The 16289-nt window shown below is 49.8% G+C and overlaps 1 protein-coding gene across 7 annotated transcripts in view; it reads left to right on the top strand.

Moving 5' to 3' along the window:
• Positions 1-16289, top strand: part of PNPLA7 (patatin like domain 7, lysophospholipase) — a 64222-nt gene that overhangs the window by 17326 nt on the left and 30607 nt on the right. For all 7 annotated transcript variants that reach the window (XR_015243258.1, XM_086684632.1, XM_086684637.1 and 4 more), the window contains 7 exons: positions 54-154; positions 272-418; positions 10205-10282; positions 11120-11325; positions 12678-12809; positions 13615-13738; positions 14242-14355. Coding sequence is in view for 6 of the 7 variants with exons in the window: in XM_086684632.1 (XP_086540758.1) it covers positions 54-154; positions 272-418; positions 10205-10282; positions 11120-11325; positions 12678-12809; positions 13615-13738; positions 14242-14355 (902 nt within the window). In the remaining variant the exon portion in view is untranslated. The remainder of the gene's footprint in view (positions 1-53; positions 155-271; positions 419-10204; positions 10283-11119; positions 11326-12677; positions 12810-13614; positions 13739-14241; positions 14356-16289) is intronic.

The following is a 16289-nucleotide window of genomic DNA, read 5'->3' as shown; positions in this document are numbered from 1 at the left end:
ATGCCCATGCCCAGGCTGGTCCTTAGTGTCCTCAGTCTTCCCTCCATTTGTAGGGGGCACAGCAGGTGCAACCTCAGACCTGAGGATGGCATGTGACCGTGCCAGGGTCCTTCTCCATGCAGAGGAACGCCTTGGGAGCTCTGTGGCCAGCAAGGTGGGTGGGGACCCTCTTTCCCCTCTCTGGCTTTGGTGCTCCTTGGCTGTAGTGTGTCCTGCGGGGACCCTTCCCCTGCCACACCCCTCTGATCACGCTGCCTCTGTTCTTCTCAAGTCCAAGAAGAACGTGATTGTTGCAGACACTCCCTCTGCGGTCTTCCACTACTCAGAGACTAACTTAGATGAGACTGTCTCCAGCAGGAAGACAGATGCTATCTTCAGAGCCGCCAAGAAGGACCTGCTCACCCTGATGAAGCTGGATGTAAGTGGCCACCCTCCTGCCCTGTCTCTGGCTTGGGTGAGCATGGAAACATGTGCAGTCTCTGGTGGGACAGGTGGGTGATGACTCCTGCACATTGTCCTAAAGACCCACGCCTTTGGGGCAGTGTGTCCCAGGATGGAGTTATTGTGCTGGTGGCTTCGCAGACCCTCTCCCTGGCACTTTCTCAGTACATCCTTGCCCTCCTCCACGGGCTGTGAGTCCTGTGTGCTCTGCAAACTTTGGATGCCATCTAAGGGTTAAAGAGTTGTGAATACCTTGTATACAGAAGAGAGTGGGTGCCCATGGAGCCACCACATAAGGGACCAAACTACTGGTCCCGAAACCAGCTGTGTGCCCTCAGTGGCTGCAACCCCCTGCTCCCCGGGAAGACCACTGCCTTGCGCCTGTGTGTGGACTTGATGTGCGCGACTCCTCCTGTGTGTCCTCTGGGCCTACTGACACTTGCTCAGCTTTGTGCCTGTGACTTGCCCACACAATTGTCAGTCCTGGAGGCCCCATCACTGCTGTCTCTGGCTCGGGCCAGCATGGGAATGTGCTCTGCATATCTATCTCTCATATCACAGCACATCCGTGCTGTGGAGGGACACACACTCATGTGTCTGTGTCCCAGGGGGTATATATCACCACTTGCCCAGATCATTGGCAAGGGCTCCTGTGACCCTGCATGCATGACAGCAGTCGGGATTTTCAGACCTTTCCATTTCAGACAAATAAGGCACAATGAACATGGCTTTTAATTTTTCTTATTTTATTATTTTTTAAGATTTTATTTTTGGGGGCACCCGGGAGGTTTGGTCGGTTAAGCATCCAGCTTTTGATCTCAGCTCAGATCTTGATCTTAGGGTCGTGAGTTCAAGCCCCATGTTGGGCTCCACACTGGGCATGGAACCTACTTAAAAAAAAAAAATGCTTATTCTGTATCTATTGATATGACCATGTGGTTTTTTTTTTTTTTTTTTTTTGGTCTGTTGACGGGATGAATTACATTGAACTGATTTTTTATTTATTTATTTTTTAAACCTGTTTTTTAATGTTTATTTTATTTTTGAAGGAGAGAGAGACAGGGTGTGAGTGGGGGAGAGAGAGAGACACACACACACACACGCGCGCGCGCACACACACACACACACACACACACACACACACACACACAGAATCCGAAGCAGGCTCCAGGCTCTGAGCTGTCAGCACAGAGCCCAACATGGGGCTCGAACTCACAAACCGCGAGATCATGACCTGAGCCACAGTTGGACGCTCAACCGACTGAGCCACCCAGGCGCCCCCCATTAATTGATTTTTCAAGTGTTGGACCAGCCTTGCATACCTGGGACAGATCCCACTTGTTTGTTGCGTATAATTCTTATGTTGTTGGATTTGATTTGCTAATGCTTTGTTGAGAAATTTTGCATCTGTGTTCGTGAGAGATACAGGTCTATAGTTTTATTGGATTGTCTTTGTCTGGTTTGGGTGTTTAGGAAATGCTGGCTTCATAGAATAAGCTAAGAATTCCCTCTGCTTCAATTTTCTGAAAGAGATTGTAGAGAATTAGTGTAATTTCTTCCTTAAATATCTGGCAGAATCTACCAGTGAACCCATCTGGGCCTGGTGCATTCTGTTTTGGAAAGTTATTAATTGCTGACTCAATTTCTTAATAGATATAGGCTTATTCAGGTAGTCTCTTGTGTGAATTTTGGTGGATTGTGTCTTTCAAGGAACAGGCTCATTTCATCTAGGTTATTAAATTGTTGAACATAGATTGTTCATAGTATTCCTATATTATCCTTTTACTTTGCTGGTTATCTGTAGTGATGTCCCTTCTTTCGTTTCTGATAGTAATAATTTGTGTTCTCTTTCTTTTTTTTCTTAGTCGGCTATAGGCTTATCAATTTTGTTGATTTTTTCAAAGAATTGGCTTTTGATTTTGTTGATTCTCCCTATTGGTTTCCTGTTCTCAATTTTATTGATTTCTGCTCTAATTTTTTATTTAAAAAAAATTTTTTTTAACATTTATTTATTTTTGAGAGACAGAGAGAGGCAGAGTATGAGCAGGGGAAGGGCAGAGAGAGAGGGAGACACAGAATTTGAAGCAGGCTCCAGGCTCCGAGCTGTCAGCACAGAGCCCAACGCGGGGCTCAGACCCACACACCGCGAGGTCATGGTCTAGCCGAAGTCAGATGCTTAACTGAGCCACCCAGGCGCCCCTGCTCTAATTTTTATTATTTCTTTTCTTCTGCCTACTTCTAATTTACCTTTTTCCCCTTATTTTATTTTATTTTATTTTATTATTATATTTTTAATGTTTATTTATTTTTGAGAGAGAGACAGAGTGTGAGCAGGGGAGGGGCAGAGAGAGAGACACACACACACAGAATCTAAAGCAGGCTCCAGGCTCCAAGCTGTCAGCACAGAGTCCAGTGCAGAACTCAGACTCAATGGATCACAAGATCATGACCTGAGTGGAAGTTGCCACCCAGGAACCCCTCCCCTAATTTTATAAGGTGGGAGCTTAGATTATTGATATTGGATCTTTTCTGATTTATGCAATCAGTGCTATAAGTTTCTATCTAAATGCTGCTTTTGCTGGATCCCACAAATTTTGAGTTGTGTTTTCATTTTCATTTAGTTAAAAATTTGTTTAAAATTTCTCTTGAGGGCGCCTGCATGCCTCAGCTGGTTGAGCATCCAACTTCAGCTCAGGTCATGATCTCACGGTTCGTGGGTTCAAGTCCCACATTGGGCTCTGTGCTGACAGCTTGGAGCCTGGAGCCTGCTTTGGATTCTGTGTCTTCCTCGCTCTCTGCCGCTCTTCTGCTTTCTCTGTGTCTCTTTCAAAAATAAATAAACATTAAAAACAATTTTTTATTTTTTTATTTTATTTTATTTTATTTTATTTTATTTTATTTTATTTTATTTTATTATTTTATTTTATGGACAGAGAGAGACAGAGCATGAACGGGGGAGGGGCAGAGAGAGAGGGAGACACAGAATCGGAAACAGGCTCCAGGCTCTGAGCCATCAGCCCAGAGCCTGTCACGGGGCTTGAACTCAAGGACCGGGAGATCGTGACCTGGCTGAAGTCGGACGCTTAACCGACTGTGCCACCCAGGCGCCCCAAAAACAATTTTTTAAATAAAATTTCTCTTGAGATTTCTTATTTAACCCATGTATTGTTTAGAAATGTGTTGTTTAGGGGCATTTGGGTAGCTCAGGTCATGATTTCATGGTCGGGCTCCATGCTGACCGTGGAGCCTGCTTAAGGCCCTCTTCTGTCCCTCTCCCTCAGCCCCTCCCCTGCTCTTGCCCGTGAGCACACACTCTCTCTCTCAAAAAAAAAAGAGGTGTGTTGTGTAATTTCCAAGTATTTTTGGCTCTTCCAGTTACCTTTTTGTTACGATTTCTCACTTAATTCTGTTGTGCTCTGAGAGCAGACTTTGTATCATTTGTATTTCCTTAAATTTATGAAGATGTGGTTTATCCCCAAGGTATAGGCTATCTTTGTGAATGTTCCATGTGGGAAGACTGTATTCTGCTTTTTTGTATGAAGTAATATAGATGATAAATTATGCCCAGTTGTTGGATGATTCTGTTGAGCTCAGCTGCGTCTTTACGGGTTTTCTGCTAGCTGGGTCTGCATTTCTGACAGAGAGCGCTGAGTCTCCATCTATAATAGTGGATTTGTCTGTTTCTCCTGCAGTTCTGTTTGTGTTTCATGCACTTTAACGTTCTGTTGTTAGGTGCGCACCTCATGTATAGGGTTGGTACACCTTCAAGAACTGACCCCTTTAGAGGCACCAGGGTGGCTCAGTTGGTTAAAGCAGATTGATTTTGCCTCAGGTCATGATCTCACAGTTTCGTGATTTCAAGCCCCACATTGGGCTCTGTGCTGACAGCGCAGAGTCTGCATGGGGTTCTCTCTCTCCCTCTCTCTCTCTGCCTCTCCCCATCTCTTGCTGTCTCTGTTTCTCTCAAAATAAATAAACTTAAAAAAAATTGACCCCTTTATCATTGAGAAATGTCCATCATTATCCCTGGTAATCTTCCTTCTGAGAAGTCTGTTTCATCCTCTGAAATCAATATAGCTTGATTCTGCTTTGTTTTGTTTTCTCTATTCATCTACTTTTAATCCATGTGTGTCTTTACATTTAAAGTGGTTTTTTTTAAAGTTTATTTTTGACACAGAGAGAGAGCGAGCATGAGCTAAGGAGGGGCAGAGAGAGAGAGAGAGAGACAGAATCTGAAGCAGGCTCCAGGCTCTGAGCTGTCAGCACAGAGCCCGATGTGGGTCTCAAACTCACGAACCGTGAGACCATGACCTGGGCCGAAGTCAAACGCTTAACCAACTGAGCCACCCAGGTGCCCCTAAAGTGGATTTCTTGTAAACAACATATAGTTGGGTCTTGTTTTTGTAGTTAGTCTGACAACCTTTGTCTTTTTTTTTTCTGCCTTCCCCCTAGTTTATTTTTTAAAATTAATTAGTTAATTTTTAATTTACATCAAAGTTAGTTAGCTTATAGTGCAATAATGATTTCAGGGGTAGATACCAGTGATTCATCCCCTACGTATAACTCCCAGTGCTCATGCCAACAGGTGTTTTCCTTAATGCCCCTTACCCATTTAGCCCATCTGCCCACCCACAACCCCTCCCACAACCCTCAGTTTGTTCTCTGTATTTAAGAGTATCTTATGTTTTGTCCCCCCTCCTTATTTTTATTTTTGCTTCCTTTCCTTTATGTTCATCTGTTTTGTATCTCAAATTCCTCATCTGAGTGAAGTCATATGATATTTGTCTTTTCTGACTGGCTCATTTCACTTAGCATAATACTCTCTAGTTCCATCCACGTAGCTGCAAATGGCAAGCTTTTGTTCTTTTTGATTGCCGAGTAATACTCCATCGTGTATATATACCACATCTTTATCCATTCATCTGTCAATGGACATTTGGGCTCTTTCCATACTTTGGCTATTGTCGATAGCACTTCTTTTTTTTTTTTATTTTTTTTTTCAACGTTTATTTATTTTTTGGGACAGAGAGAGACAGAGCATGAACAGGGGAGGGGCAGAGAGAGAGGGAGACACAGAATCAGAAGCAGGCTCCAGGCTCTGAGCCATCAGCCCAGAGCCTGACGTGGGGCTCGAACTCACGGACCGCGAGATCATGACCTGGCTGAAGTCGGACGCTTAACCGACTGCGCCACCCAGGCGCCCCTCGATAGCATTTCTATAAACATAGGGGTGCATGTGCCCCTTCGAAACAGTACACCTGTATCCCTTGGATAAATACCTAGTAGGGCAGTTTCTGGGTCATAGGATAGTTCTATTTTTAGTTTGTTTTTTTTTTAATTTTTTTTTTAATGTTTTGTTTATTTTTGAGACAGAGAAAGACAGAGCATGAACCGGGAAGGGGCAGAGAGAGAGGGAGACACAGAATCCGAAGCAGGCTCCAGGCTCTGAGCTGTCAGCACAGAGCCCAATGCGGGACTCGAACTCACAAACCGCGAGATCATGACCTGAGCCAAAGTCGGACACTTAACCAACTGAGCCATCCAGGCGCCCCTATTTTTAGTTTTTTGAGGAACCTCCAGACTGTTTTCCAGAGTGGCTGCACCAGCTTGCGTTGCCACCAACAGTGCAAAAGAGAGCCTCTTTCTCTGCATCCTCGCCAACATCTGTTGTTGCCTGAGTTGTTAATGTGAGCCATTCTGACAGGTGTGAGGTGGTATCTCCTTGTGGTTTTGAGGTGTATTTCCCTGATGATGAGTGATGTCGAGCATTTTTTCATGTGTCGGTTGACCATCTGGATGTCTTCTTTGGAGAAGTAACTATTCATGTCTTTTGCCCATTTCTTCACTGGATTATTTGTTTTTTGGGTGTTGAGTTTGATAAGTTCTTTACAGATTTTGGATACTAACCCTTTATCTGATATATCATTTACAAATATCTTCTCCCATTCATCAGTTGCCTTTTAGTTTTGCTGATTGTTTCCTTCGCTGTGCAAAAGCATTTTATTTTGATGAGGTCCCAATAGTTCCTTTCTGCTTTTGTTTCCCTTGTCTCCGGAGATGTGTCGAGTAAGAAGTTGCCGCGGCCGAGGTCAAAGAGGTTTTTGCCTGCCTTCTTCTCTAGATTTTGATGGCTTCCTGTCTTAATTTTAGGTCTTTCATCCATTTTGAGTTTATTTTTGTGTATGGTGTAAGAAAGTGGTCCAGGTTCATTTTTCTGCATGTTGCTGTCCAGTTTTCCCAGCACCACTTGCTGAGGAGATTGTCTTTATTCCATTGGATGTTCTTTCCTGCTTTGTCAAAGATTAGTCAGCCATACGTTTGTGGGTCCATTTATGGGTTCTGCATTCTGTTCCAGTGTCTGAGTGTCTGTTTTTGTGCCAACAACCTTCGTCTTTTAATTGGTGCATTCAGACCGTTGATGTGTAAATGATTACTGATAGAGTTGGGTTATTACCTACCACATTGTTTACTGTTTCCTATTTGTTGCCCTCATTTTTCTTGTTTTTTGCTTTTTGTGATTATTATGCGTTTTGTATCATCTGTTTTTCCTCCTTTTTTGGCTTATCTGTTTTATATTTCTTTTTTACTTTTTTAGTGGTTGCCCTAAACTTGCAGTATATATTTGCATTTAACCCTAGTCTACTTTCAAATTACCCTGACATCATAAGAAATATATATATTGGTCTCTGGCCCCGGCTTCCGACAGCTTCTGAGTTCTCCTTTTAAACACGATACTGCCTTGTAGAGTGTGAGAGCTTAGAACCAGGTAACCCTAACTAGCCACCACTTGGAGCATCATGGCATGCATAACCAGGTACGTAGTTGCTATTGCTGTTACCATTTTGAAGAGATTTACCTGTTAGATCAATTAAGAATAAGAACTATGAGGGGCGCCTGGGTGGCTCAGTCGGTTAAGCGTCCGACTTCAACTCAGGTCACGATCTCGCGGTCCGTGAGTTCGAGCCCCGCGTCAGGCTCTGGGCTGATGGCTCAGAGCCTGGAGCCTGCTTCTGATTCTGTGTCTCCCTCTCTCTCTGCCCCTCCCCCCATTCATGCTCTGTTTCTTTCTGTCTCAAAAATAAATAAACGTTAAAAAAAAAAATTAAAAAAAAAAAAAAGAATAAGAACTATGAGGCTCAGTCCGTGGAGCATGCACCTCTTAATCTCAGGGTCGTGAGCTCGAGCCCCGTGCTAGGTATAGAGATTACCTAAAAATAAAATCTTGGGGCCCCTGGGTGGCTCAGTCGGTTAAGCGTCCGACTTCGGCTCAGGTCATGATCTCGTGGCTCGTGAGTTCGAGCTCTGCATCTGGCTGTGCGCTGACAGCTCAGAGCCTGGAGCTTGCTTTGGATTCTGTCTCCCTGTCTCTCTGCCCCTCCCCTGCTCATGCTCTGTCTCTCTCTGTCTCAAAAGTAAATAAACATTAAATAATTTTTTTTTAATCTTAAAAAAAAAAAGAATAAGAACAATAAAAGTTTTTATTTTCCCTTCACTTACGTGTCTTCTCCAGTGCTCTTTTCATCATGTCGATCTGAGGTTCTGACCTGTATCGTTTTGCTTCTCTCTGAAGAACTTCTTTCAACATGTCTCCAGGCAGGTCTGCTGGCAACAGAGTCCCCCTTGTGCGCGTCAGGCAGCATCTTCATCACCCCCTCATGTCTGAAGGGCAATTCCAGTGGGTGCAGAATTCCAGGTTTTCTCTGTTTTTTTCTTTCAACACTTTCAATATTTGACTTACTTTTGTCTTGCTCATGTTCATTTCCGAGAAGTTAGATGTAATTCTTTGTTCCTCCGTAGCTCAGGTGTTTCTTCTCTCCAGCTTCTTTTTTTTTTTTTCCTCCAAGTTTGTTTATTTATTTATTTTGAGAGAGAGACAGGGTGAGCGAACTGGAGACAGAGAGAGAGGGAGAGAGAGAGAATCCCAATCCCTGACACGGGGCTCAAACCCACATACTGTGAGATCGTGACCTGACCTAAAACCAAGAGTTGGACACTAAACTGACTGAGACCCCCAGGCACCTCTTCCCTCCGACTGCTTTCAGGACCCTCGTTTGTCTTGGACCTTCTGCGCTTTGAAATGAACTGTATGCCTGGGTGTGGTGTTCTCTGACTTCCTGGTCTGTGGTTTGGTGTCTGGCATTCATTTGGGGGAATTCTCAGTCATTATTGTTTCAGTTATTTCTTTTGTGTCTTTCTCTCTTCCTCCTCCTCGCCTTCCCTTCACATGTGTGTCACACCTTTGTCGTTGTCTCACAGCCCTTGGGGATCCTGTTCTGTGTTTACAGTTTTGCTTGTTTGCTTGAGTTTCACTTTTGGAGTTGCTGTTGCTGTGTCCTTAAGTGTCAAGATTCTTTGCTCAGTGAGTCCAGTCTGCTAATGAGCCCATCAGAGGGCTCCTTTCTGCCATACTGTCTTTATCTCCAGCTTTTCTCTTTGGTTCTCGAGATTTCTCCCTCTGTGGTTACACTGCCCATGTGTTCTCGCGTGCCGCCTACTTGATCCACAGAGCCCTTAGCGTATATTAACCGCAGTTGTTTAAAATTCTACTCTGATAATTCCAACACCTCTGCCAGGTCTGAGTCTGGTTCTGATGCTGCTCTGTCTCTTCAGACTGTGTTTTTGCCTTTGCGTTGTGCCTCGTGGTTTTTTCTTGATGGCTGGATGTGATGTCCGGCGTCAGAGGAGCTGCAGTTTCCCTCTGCTCCCCTGGCAGATCCAGGAGGTGCAGCTGGGCTGGTTTTCTCCCTTCTCAGCCCCATAGCTGCTGCCACTGCAGCCCAGCCTGGCGGGGTGTGGGACCTGGGCTCTAATCTGTGGCTTCCTGCCTGGCTTCAGGGGGCACAGCAACCCCCCCACCCCCCGCCCCAGGCCTGCTTTCTAGGCTTCTGAGAAAGCACAGGGGGTCAAGGCCTGCCACAGTGCACCTGCACCTTCTCTGCGCAGGCTCCAGGGAGCCTCTGGCTGGAAGAGGGGAAGGGGGTGTCTTCCTCACTTGGGAAGTCAGCACAAGGCCTAGCAAGGCCACGCTGACTCCGCACCCCAGCATCTCATTCATACCAGAGAGTAGCTGTGCTGCCACCTGACCTTACAGTAACCCTGTGCACCTTTGAAAAGATTGATGGTTTTCAGTTGCTGCTTTTAATAACTTTTATTATATTAAAGGTATAATTAATGATAAAAGAGAAGGAACTCTTGTCAGTAGTTCTTGAGTGATATAGGGACGGGTGGGGAGGGGAAGGGGGGGTGGGGAGGGGAAGGGAGGGGAGGGCCATGGGTCCCGTGTGGTCTGTGTTCAGTGGGGCCTGTGCCTCTGCGTTGGAGTCTCCCAGTGCGTCTCAGGGTCACCCCCAACCCTTTAGGGAACACAAGATGGCTGACGTGGGCTGGGGCTGGGCACTCCCCTTCCTCTGGCCAGCTAAGCCCTGATGAAGCCCCAGCAGGTCAGGCTGTGCTGAGGCAGTTTCCCCTGCGGGCAGGCCTGTGAAGAGCACATAAGCCTCTGGAGTATTTTACAATATCCTGTCCCTCCCGCTACTGGAGGCCTAAAGGCATTTAGGGCACTCTTCTCGGGTATTTCCTATGAGAGCCCAGCTGGGCTCCTGGAGGTCAAGTTCACAAGGCAAGGGGGCTCCATGTCTGATGTCTGAAGTCCTGTGCCGATGGTACCAGTGTGATGCGGGTGGCTGTGCAGGGTCCGCCTTGGCAGCCGTCCTCAGACAGTGTCCGTGCTCTCTTGTGTTGGTACTTGCATTCCTATTTTCAGGACACCTCACTCTTGGATGGCCGGGTGACGCTTCTCCATGTTCCGGGAGGCACGGTGGTGTCGAGGCAGGGAGACCAGGTGAGCAAAAGTCCATGGTCGGAGGGAGTGGCCACCAGGGCTGCCCAGTGCTGTAGCCAGTGCTGGATAGGATGCAGGGTCTGTTGTCACTGTTCCTGAGGGCGCTCTTCCCCTGGGGCTTGTGGAGGTGTCTGCAGCCATGTTGTGAATCACTGAGCCCGCCCTGTTTGTGGGGGTGGGTGCGTGTGCACACTCACAGACGCACACGTGCTTGCATATGTGTGAGGGTCATTACTGAGCTCCTAGGTGCAGAGGACATGCTTTTGTTTTCTCAATTCCTAAGTCCAAATACAGATGAAAAATACATTTTTCTAAATAAATGAACCTAATTTCTGATTCTGAAAGCCTTGTTGTGCTGGGCAGGCAGGGATCATCTCCATGGCATCTGCCCTCCTGGGAGCTCGTCTCTCTTGCTGCTGGGTGGTCTGGGTGTCCCTCTTTGTAGGAGTTGGGTCTTCTGTGGCCCCTGCACCAGCATGCCGGAAGGTGTTTTGTTTAGTGTGCTCTTAGAGCAGCTTTGGTGAAACAGGTGTTTTTTGCTGGGAGAGCAGACAGAGCATGGGCCCTCCACCCTTGTGCCCGTGTACCTGCTGGAGCGTCACTACACGGGCCCAGGTGACCACAGCCGGCTGAAGACCCAGGGGCAGGACTTGGGGGACAGAGCTCCTAGGCAGCACGAGCCTGTGCCCAGGAACAGTGACATTAGACAGCACAGGCAGAGGAGAAGCATGCAGTTCCTGGGCCGCCCCCTGGCCCCGCCGCGCAGAGCCCCCATGGTGCTGCTGCGCTGACTGCCTGGACCCAGGGGTCTCCAGCCCATATCCCTTGTTTGGTTAGGACGTGAACATCCTCTTTGTGGTCTCGGGGCTGCTGCATGTGTACCAGCGGAAGATCGACAGTGAGGAGGACACCTGCCTATTCGTGGTGCGCCCGGGGGAGATGGTGGGCCAGCTGGCAGTGCTCACGGGAGAGCCCCTCATCTTCACCATCAAGGCCAACAGGGACTGCAGCTTTCTCTCCATCTCCAAGGCCCACTTCTACGAGTGAGTCCCCGCTGGGCCTCGACCTGCCACGTGAGGCCAGGACGGCCTGGGTGGCTCCTGTGCGGGTGGCTGTTGTGGGGCCCACGTCAGGCACCTCTCGGGGCCCTGCCTCTAGCCCTACTCACACCCAAGGAGACAGGAGTTCCAGGGAGAAAGGTGAGGTCAGTGGGGTGAAGTAGCAGGAAGGGCTTGTTACCCTGTGGGGTGGCCACCATGCTCCCTGCCTCTGGAGGCCCGGAGAGCTTCGGGTCCTCTTCAGGAAGACAGTCCAGATCATCCATAAGCCTGGACCTAGACCCTTGTCCACCCCGTCCAGCCCCTCCAGGCCCAGAGGTGTCCTCAGCCTGCTGAGGGAGCCTGATCATCACCCCTGTGTGTGTGTGTGTGTGTGTGTGTGTGTGTGTTGTGGGCTCACGGTGTGTGTCGTAGGCAGCTCCCGCCCTGCACACATCGTCCGACTCATGTCCTGAGAGAGCTCATCTAACCCTGGGCCTTTATGTACTGAATTCACGGCTCCCACCAAACTCCCCTCCTGGCCCCTGTGTCGGCCTGATGTGCTGACCACCCCCTGCCGTGCCTCAGGGGCTTCCTCAGTCATTGTCCGAAACCGAACTGCCGATTTCCCCCCAGTTTTCTCCTCCCATTTTTCTCTTCTCTGTAACTTGTGACTCTATCTGCCGCTTGCTCGGGCAGAGTTTTGGAGTTGCCCCAGCCTGCCGCCCCTGAGCTAACCGTGCCCTTGCTGCTCCTTCTAGAAGCCTTCACAGTATAGGGGACACCCTGCTGCTGCCCTCGTCCCCAGCAGCCGGTTCACACACGGCGACCAGGGAATTGGGTCTGTTGTGTTCCTGCCGGCCAGAGCCTGCCAATTACTCTGTCACGCCCAGAATCGACCCAGAGCGTTCCCAAGGTCCTGCATGGCCGCTGCCCTCTGACCTCTCAGCCTCACCCTCACTCTTGTGCCCCCACTCAGCCCTTTTTCCACACCCACTCTGGTCTTCATGGCACATTGCATCCCACTGCTGGGGTGAGACGTCAAATGAGGCCTGTACTCGGAGCACATCTGTGGGGGCGATGGCAGCTGGCAGGGGCCTCCACAGACTCTCCCAAAGCTGCTGGCGGCTGCGGGGCATGCGCAGACCACATCGGAGCAGGTGGCTGAGTGGTTGCTGAGCTCTGTCCTAGCCCTGGGCCTGTGTCCCTGTCACCTGCTACGTGGCATCACCATTTGATAAGTGTGGGTACAGGTGCCGCCAGCTCCAAGTGCTGTGGCCTGGAGGGAAGGGGGTAGCACCGGAAGGGTTGGCTGTAGGCCTTGCTGGAGCAGGAGTGACTCTGGGCGGGCTTGGCAGAATCATGCGGAAGCAGCCAACGGTGGTCCTGGGCGTGGCGCACACCGTCGTCAAGCGGGTGTCGTCCTTCGTGCGGCAGATCGACTTTGCGCTGGACTGGATGGAGGTGGAGGCCGGGCGCGCAGTGTACAGGTGGGGCCCGTAGGCATGCAGGTCTGTCCCCTGCAGTGTCTCCACTGGGAAGACCAACTCCTCTGGCTCTGCTCCCTGAGGTCCCCACACCCATGTGCTTCCTGGCCCTCCTCCCACGGTGTGCATGTGCACACACTCAGACACGCACACACACACACTTTTTCATGGGCATCTTTCCCTATCAATGTATGCAAATGCAGGCTCTCCTTTAAGATGGCCCAGCAGATGGGAGGTTAGCACAGCCTGTGTGAAGGTGCTCGTGTGCTGAGCGTCTGGCCTCTTAGCTCCACGTCGCAGCAGCAGCTGTGTCCAGAGTTTCACACAGACACGGGCTGTTGCTATCTGGTTTTTATGGTATTGAAAATTAAAATCAACAACATTTAAAATACTTATGTATTTTTTGATGTATTTATTGAAGTTTATTTGAGAGGGAGAACGTGAGCGGGGAAGAGGCAGAGAGAGAGAGAAAGACAGAATCCCAAGCAGACTCCACGCCGTCAGCGCAGAGCCTGACACGGGCTCGAACTCGCCAACGGTACTGCCAGACCATGACCTGAGCCGAAATCAAGAGTCAGATGCTTAACCAACTGAGCTGCCCAAGCGCCCCGAGTGATTATTTGCTTAAAAATCACAATAAGCCCTTTATATGTTAGTGTATGTATTTTTTGATGGAAAATAACTGTATTTTCCCAACCAAAAAAAATTTAGTGAGATTATATTTTTTTAATTGGTTTATTTGCCACCTCAAATGGTAGAGGGCTTCCCGACCTTGCCCCATCTGCTCCATCGGTCTCTGTCCCCGCAGGCAGGGAGACAGGTCAGACTGCACCTACATCGTCCTCAGTGGCCGGCTACGCTCTGTGATCCGCAAGGATGATGGCAAAAAGCGCCTGGCGGGGGAGTATGGCCGCGGAGACCTCATCGGTGTGGTAGGGCCAGATTCCCTGTCCCCACCAGGCCCTGCTCCAGGGTGACTCCTGGCTCCTTACCTGGGTGTGGGGAGGGGGCCCTCCAAGTGACCTCATGTGGGGCATGCCTTTCCTGGGGGCCGGCGTGCTCGCTCTCACCCAGGCTGCAGCACCAGGGCTTGGAACGGTCATCCCTGAAGGTCTCCAGAGAGGACAGCTGGCCGGGTGGAGCTGGGAGCCCCTCTGAGAACCTTGTGTAGGATGAGGCCCTGCGGGATGCCCGGCCCCTTTGGCCTCAGGCAGGTTCCAGTACTGCTGGACGCTCACCCTGTCTCAGGCTGTCACTGACGCTCCTCCAGCACTTCAGGGGTGGCTGGACGAGCCCCTTTTCCTCCTGTTTCCCACCCGTATGCCGCCCTGCAGAAGGGCCACCACGTGCTCTGCCTGTGGTTGCGTTCAGAGTGTGGCTGGCTGGGCCTACAGGGCTGGAGGGCGTGAGCACCTCCCCAGCTTCTCTTCCTCAGGTGGAGACGCTCACCCATCAGGCCAGGGCGACCACGGTGCATGCCGTTCGGGACTCAGAGCTGGCCAAGCTTCCGGCAGGAGCCCTGACATCCATCAAGCGCAGGTACCCGCAGGTAAGCACTCCTGTTCCGGGCTGCCTTAGGAAAGCAGGACATCCAGACCATGAACTCGGGACTACTAGACACTGGGCTGCGTCCTTCTGAGTACCAGAGTGGGTACAGATCGAAGTGACCTGAAGCAGGCTCGTTGCCCGTTTTCAAGGAGGTGTCAGTATGGACCAGCAGGTGGGGATAAGTGCCTTGGGGCAGGTGGCTTGGGTGTTGCCAGGAGGTGGGAGGGCTACACGGGAACTCAACAAGTGAAGCCACCTGGCGCCTCCCACAAGATGAGCCACGTCACAGGTGATACTGAAAACCAGTGAGGGATCTCACGACAGGCAGGAACAGGCGTGATGCAAGTGTGGTTTTCGCAGTGGGGGCTTTCTTGCTGTGCTTCTTGGGAAAAGTGGACTCGGACTTTGGACAAGGCAGATTCAGGCTTGGGCGAGTGGCCATTGGTCCAGGCAGTGGACGGAGGGGAGTCTGTTCTCCTCCTGGGGCAGATGGAATGGCTGGTTTTCGTCTCCCTGCTTAGAAGCAGTAAGTGTGCGGCCTGGGAAATGGGAGGGCCTCGGACCCGGGGGTTTGGAGGAGGATCGGGAGCAGAGCCGCTGCAGGAGGAAGAGATGGCCTGTTCTTTCCTCATCAGTGCCGTGTGCGCGTTTCGTGCAGACATCTCTGCTCTGGAACAGAGCGAGTTTATTTTACAAAGTTATTTTCACTTTCGCACCAAAACTTGATAAAAATGTAGAAAACTTTCAGTCATTTCTCTTAGTGCTACAAATACTCTAGATGTGAGCAAATCACCTATAAAATATATGTATTTGATTAGGGCCTGTTTAAGGAATGTTAGCCTAATGTTGAGAAACTATTAAAATGTAATTAATTATGGGAAAAAGTCAAAAGGAAGTCTTCCCCTTACGATTATATCAGGGCTTTTGACAAAATTCAGCCACGGGTAGTAAACCCTCTAAATAAAATGGAAGTGAAGAAACCTTTATTCCAGAACACCCAAGTCCAAAACAAGATAGGCCCCTCGTCACCTGACGGAAAAGGTTGAAAAAAATGAAACAATTGGCCTAAGTTTGGGAAAGGAGTAAAAGTTGGATTTGCAGCAAACAGGTATCTTGTTTGTGGAAGAGTGGAGGGTTTACAAGGTGGGCTGGAGCATGTGAGTTGAGACCAGCACAGCCACATGAGGAACTGTGTGCATGTGTGGGGCCCACGCAGCCCAGGGCAGCCTCCTGGTTCCAGCAGCTGAGAGCACCTAGGACGTGGCCCTGCTGTGTCCTACGTGGGATAGGGTGAGTCTTTCCCAGTTGGAAACGAGGGAATGGATGTCTTTCTGTGAACGGTTTAGGGTGTCTTCCCTGGGGAAGCAGCCGGGGGCCACCTGCCCAGCAGGACCTTTTCCTGTGGGCACACAGAGCTGGCTGGGGGAGGCACTGCACCCCCTTGGCATGCCACTGTATATTCTGGCTCCGTTTAGATCGTAATCTTTTACTGTCATCTTTCATTTGGCTGTTCGTGTCCCAGATTTGGTCTCTGGGGACCCCTTAGTCCTGTTGTGCCATGTGCATTTCCGGCCCGGAGCTCTTGGTCACTCTGCTGGAGCTCCCAGGGTCTTCCCTTTCCGTGCCAGCCTCTCCCTCTCCAGCAGTGAGAACATCTGCTCCTGTCTTGAGCTGTTTGTTTAGGAGTGTGTGCAGCTCCTCCCTCGAGGACCCCCCACCACCGCAGAGCATTACCCCACACCAAGCCGCTGCCCACCCCCCCAGTCTTCTACTTCCCCCTGCACCTGCCCGCGGCTGACGCCCGCATCTTCCCTCCCTCAGCACTTCTGCAAGCCCGTGATCTGTGGGAGGATCTGGGCCCAAGTCTGAGGGCCTTGATCTAAGCACCAGGAGACCCCTGTGAATGGCAGAACAGTGGTGGTGGTGGCCAGGGCC

The sequence above is a fragment of the Puma concolor genome, chromosome D4 (assembly GCF_028749965.1).
Source record: "Puma concolor isolate L17-30 chromosome D4, mPumCon1.1.hap2, whole genome shotgun sequence".
Classification (NCBI taxonomy): Eukaryota; Metazoa; Chordata; class Mammalia; order Carnivora; family Felidae; genus Puma; species Puma concolor.
Note: the sequence above shows the minus strand (reverse complement) of the source record. Positions and strands in the feature narration are given on the sequence as shown.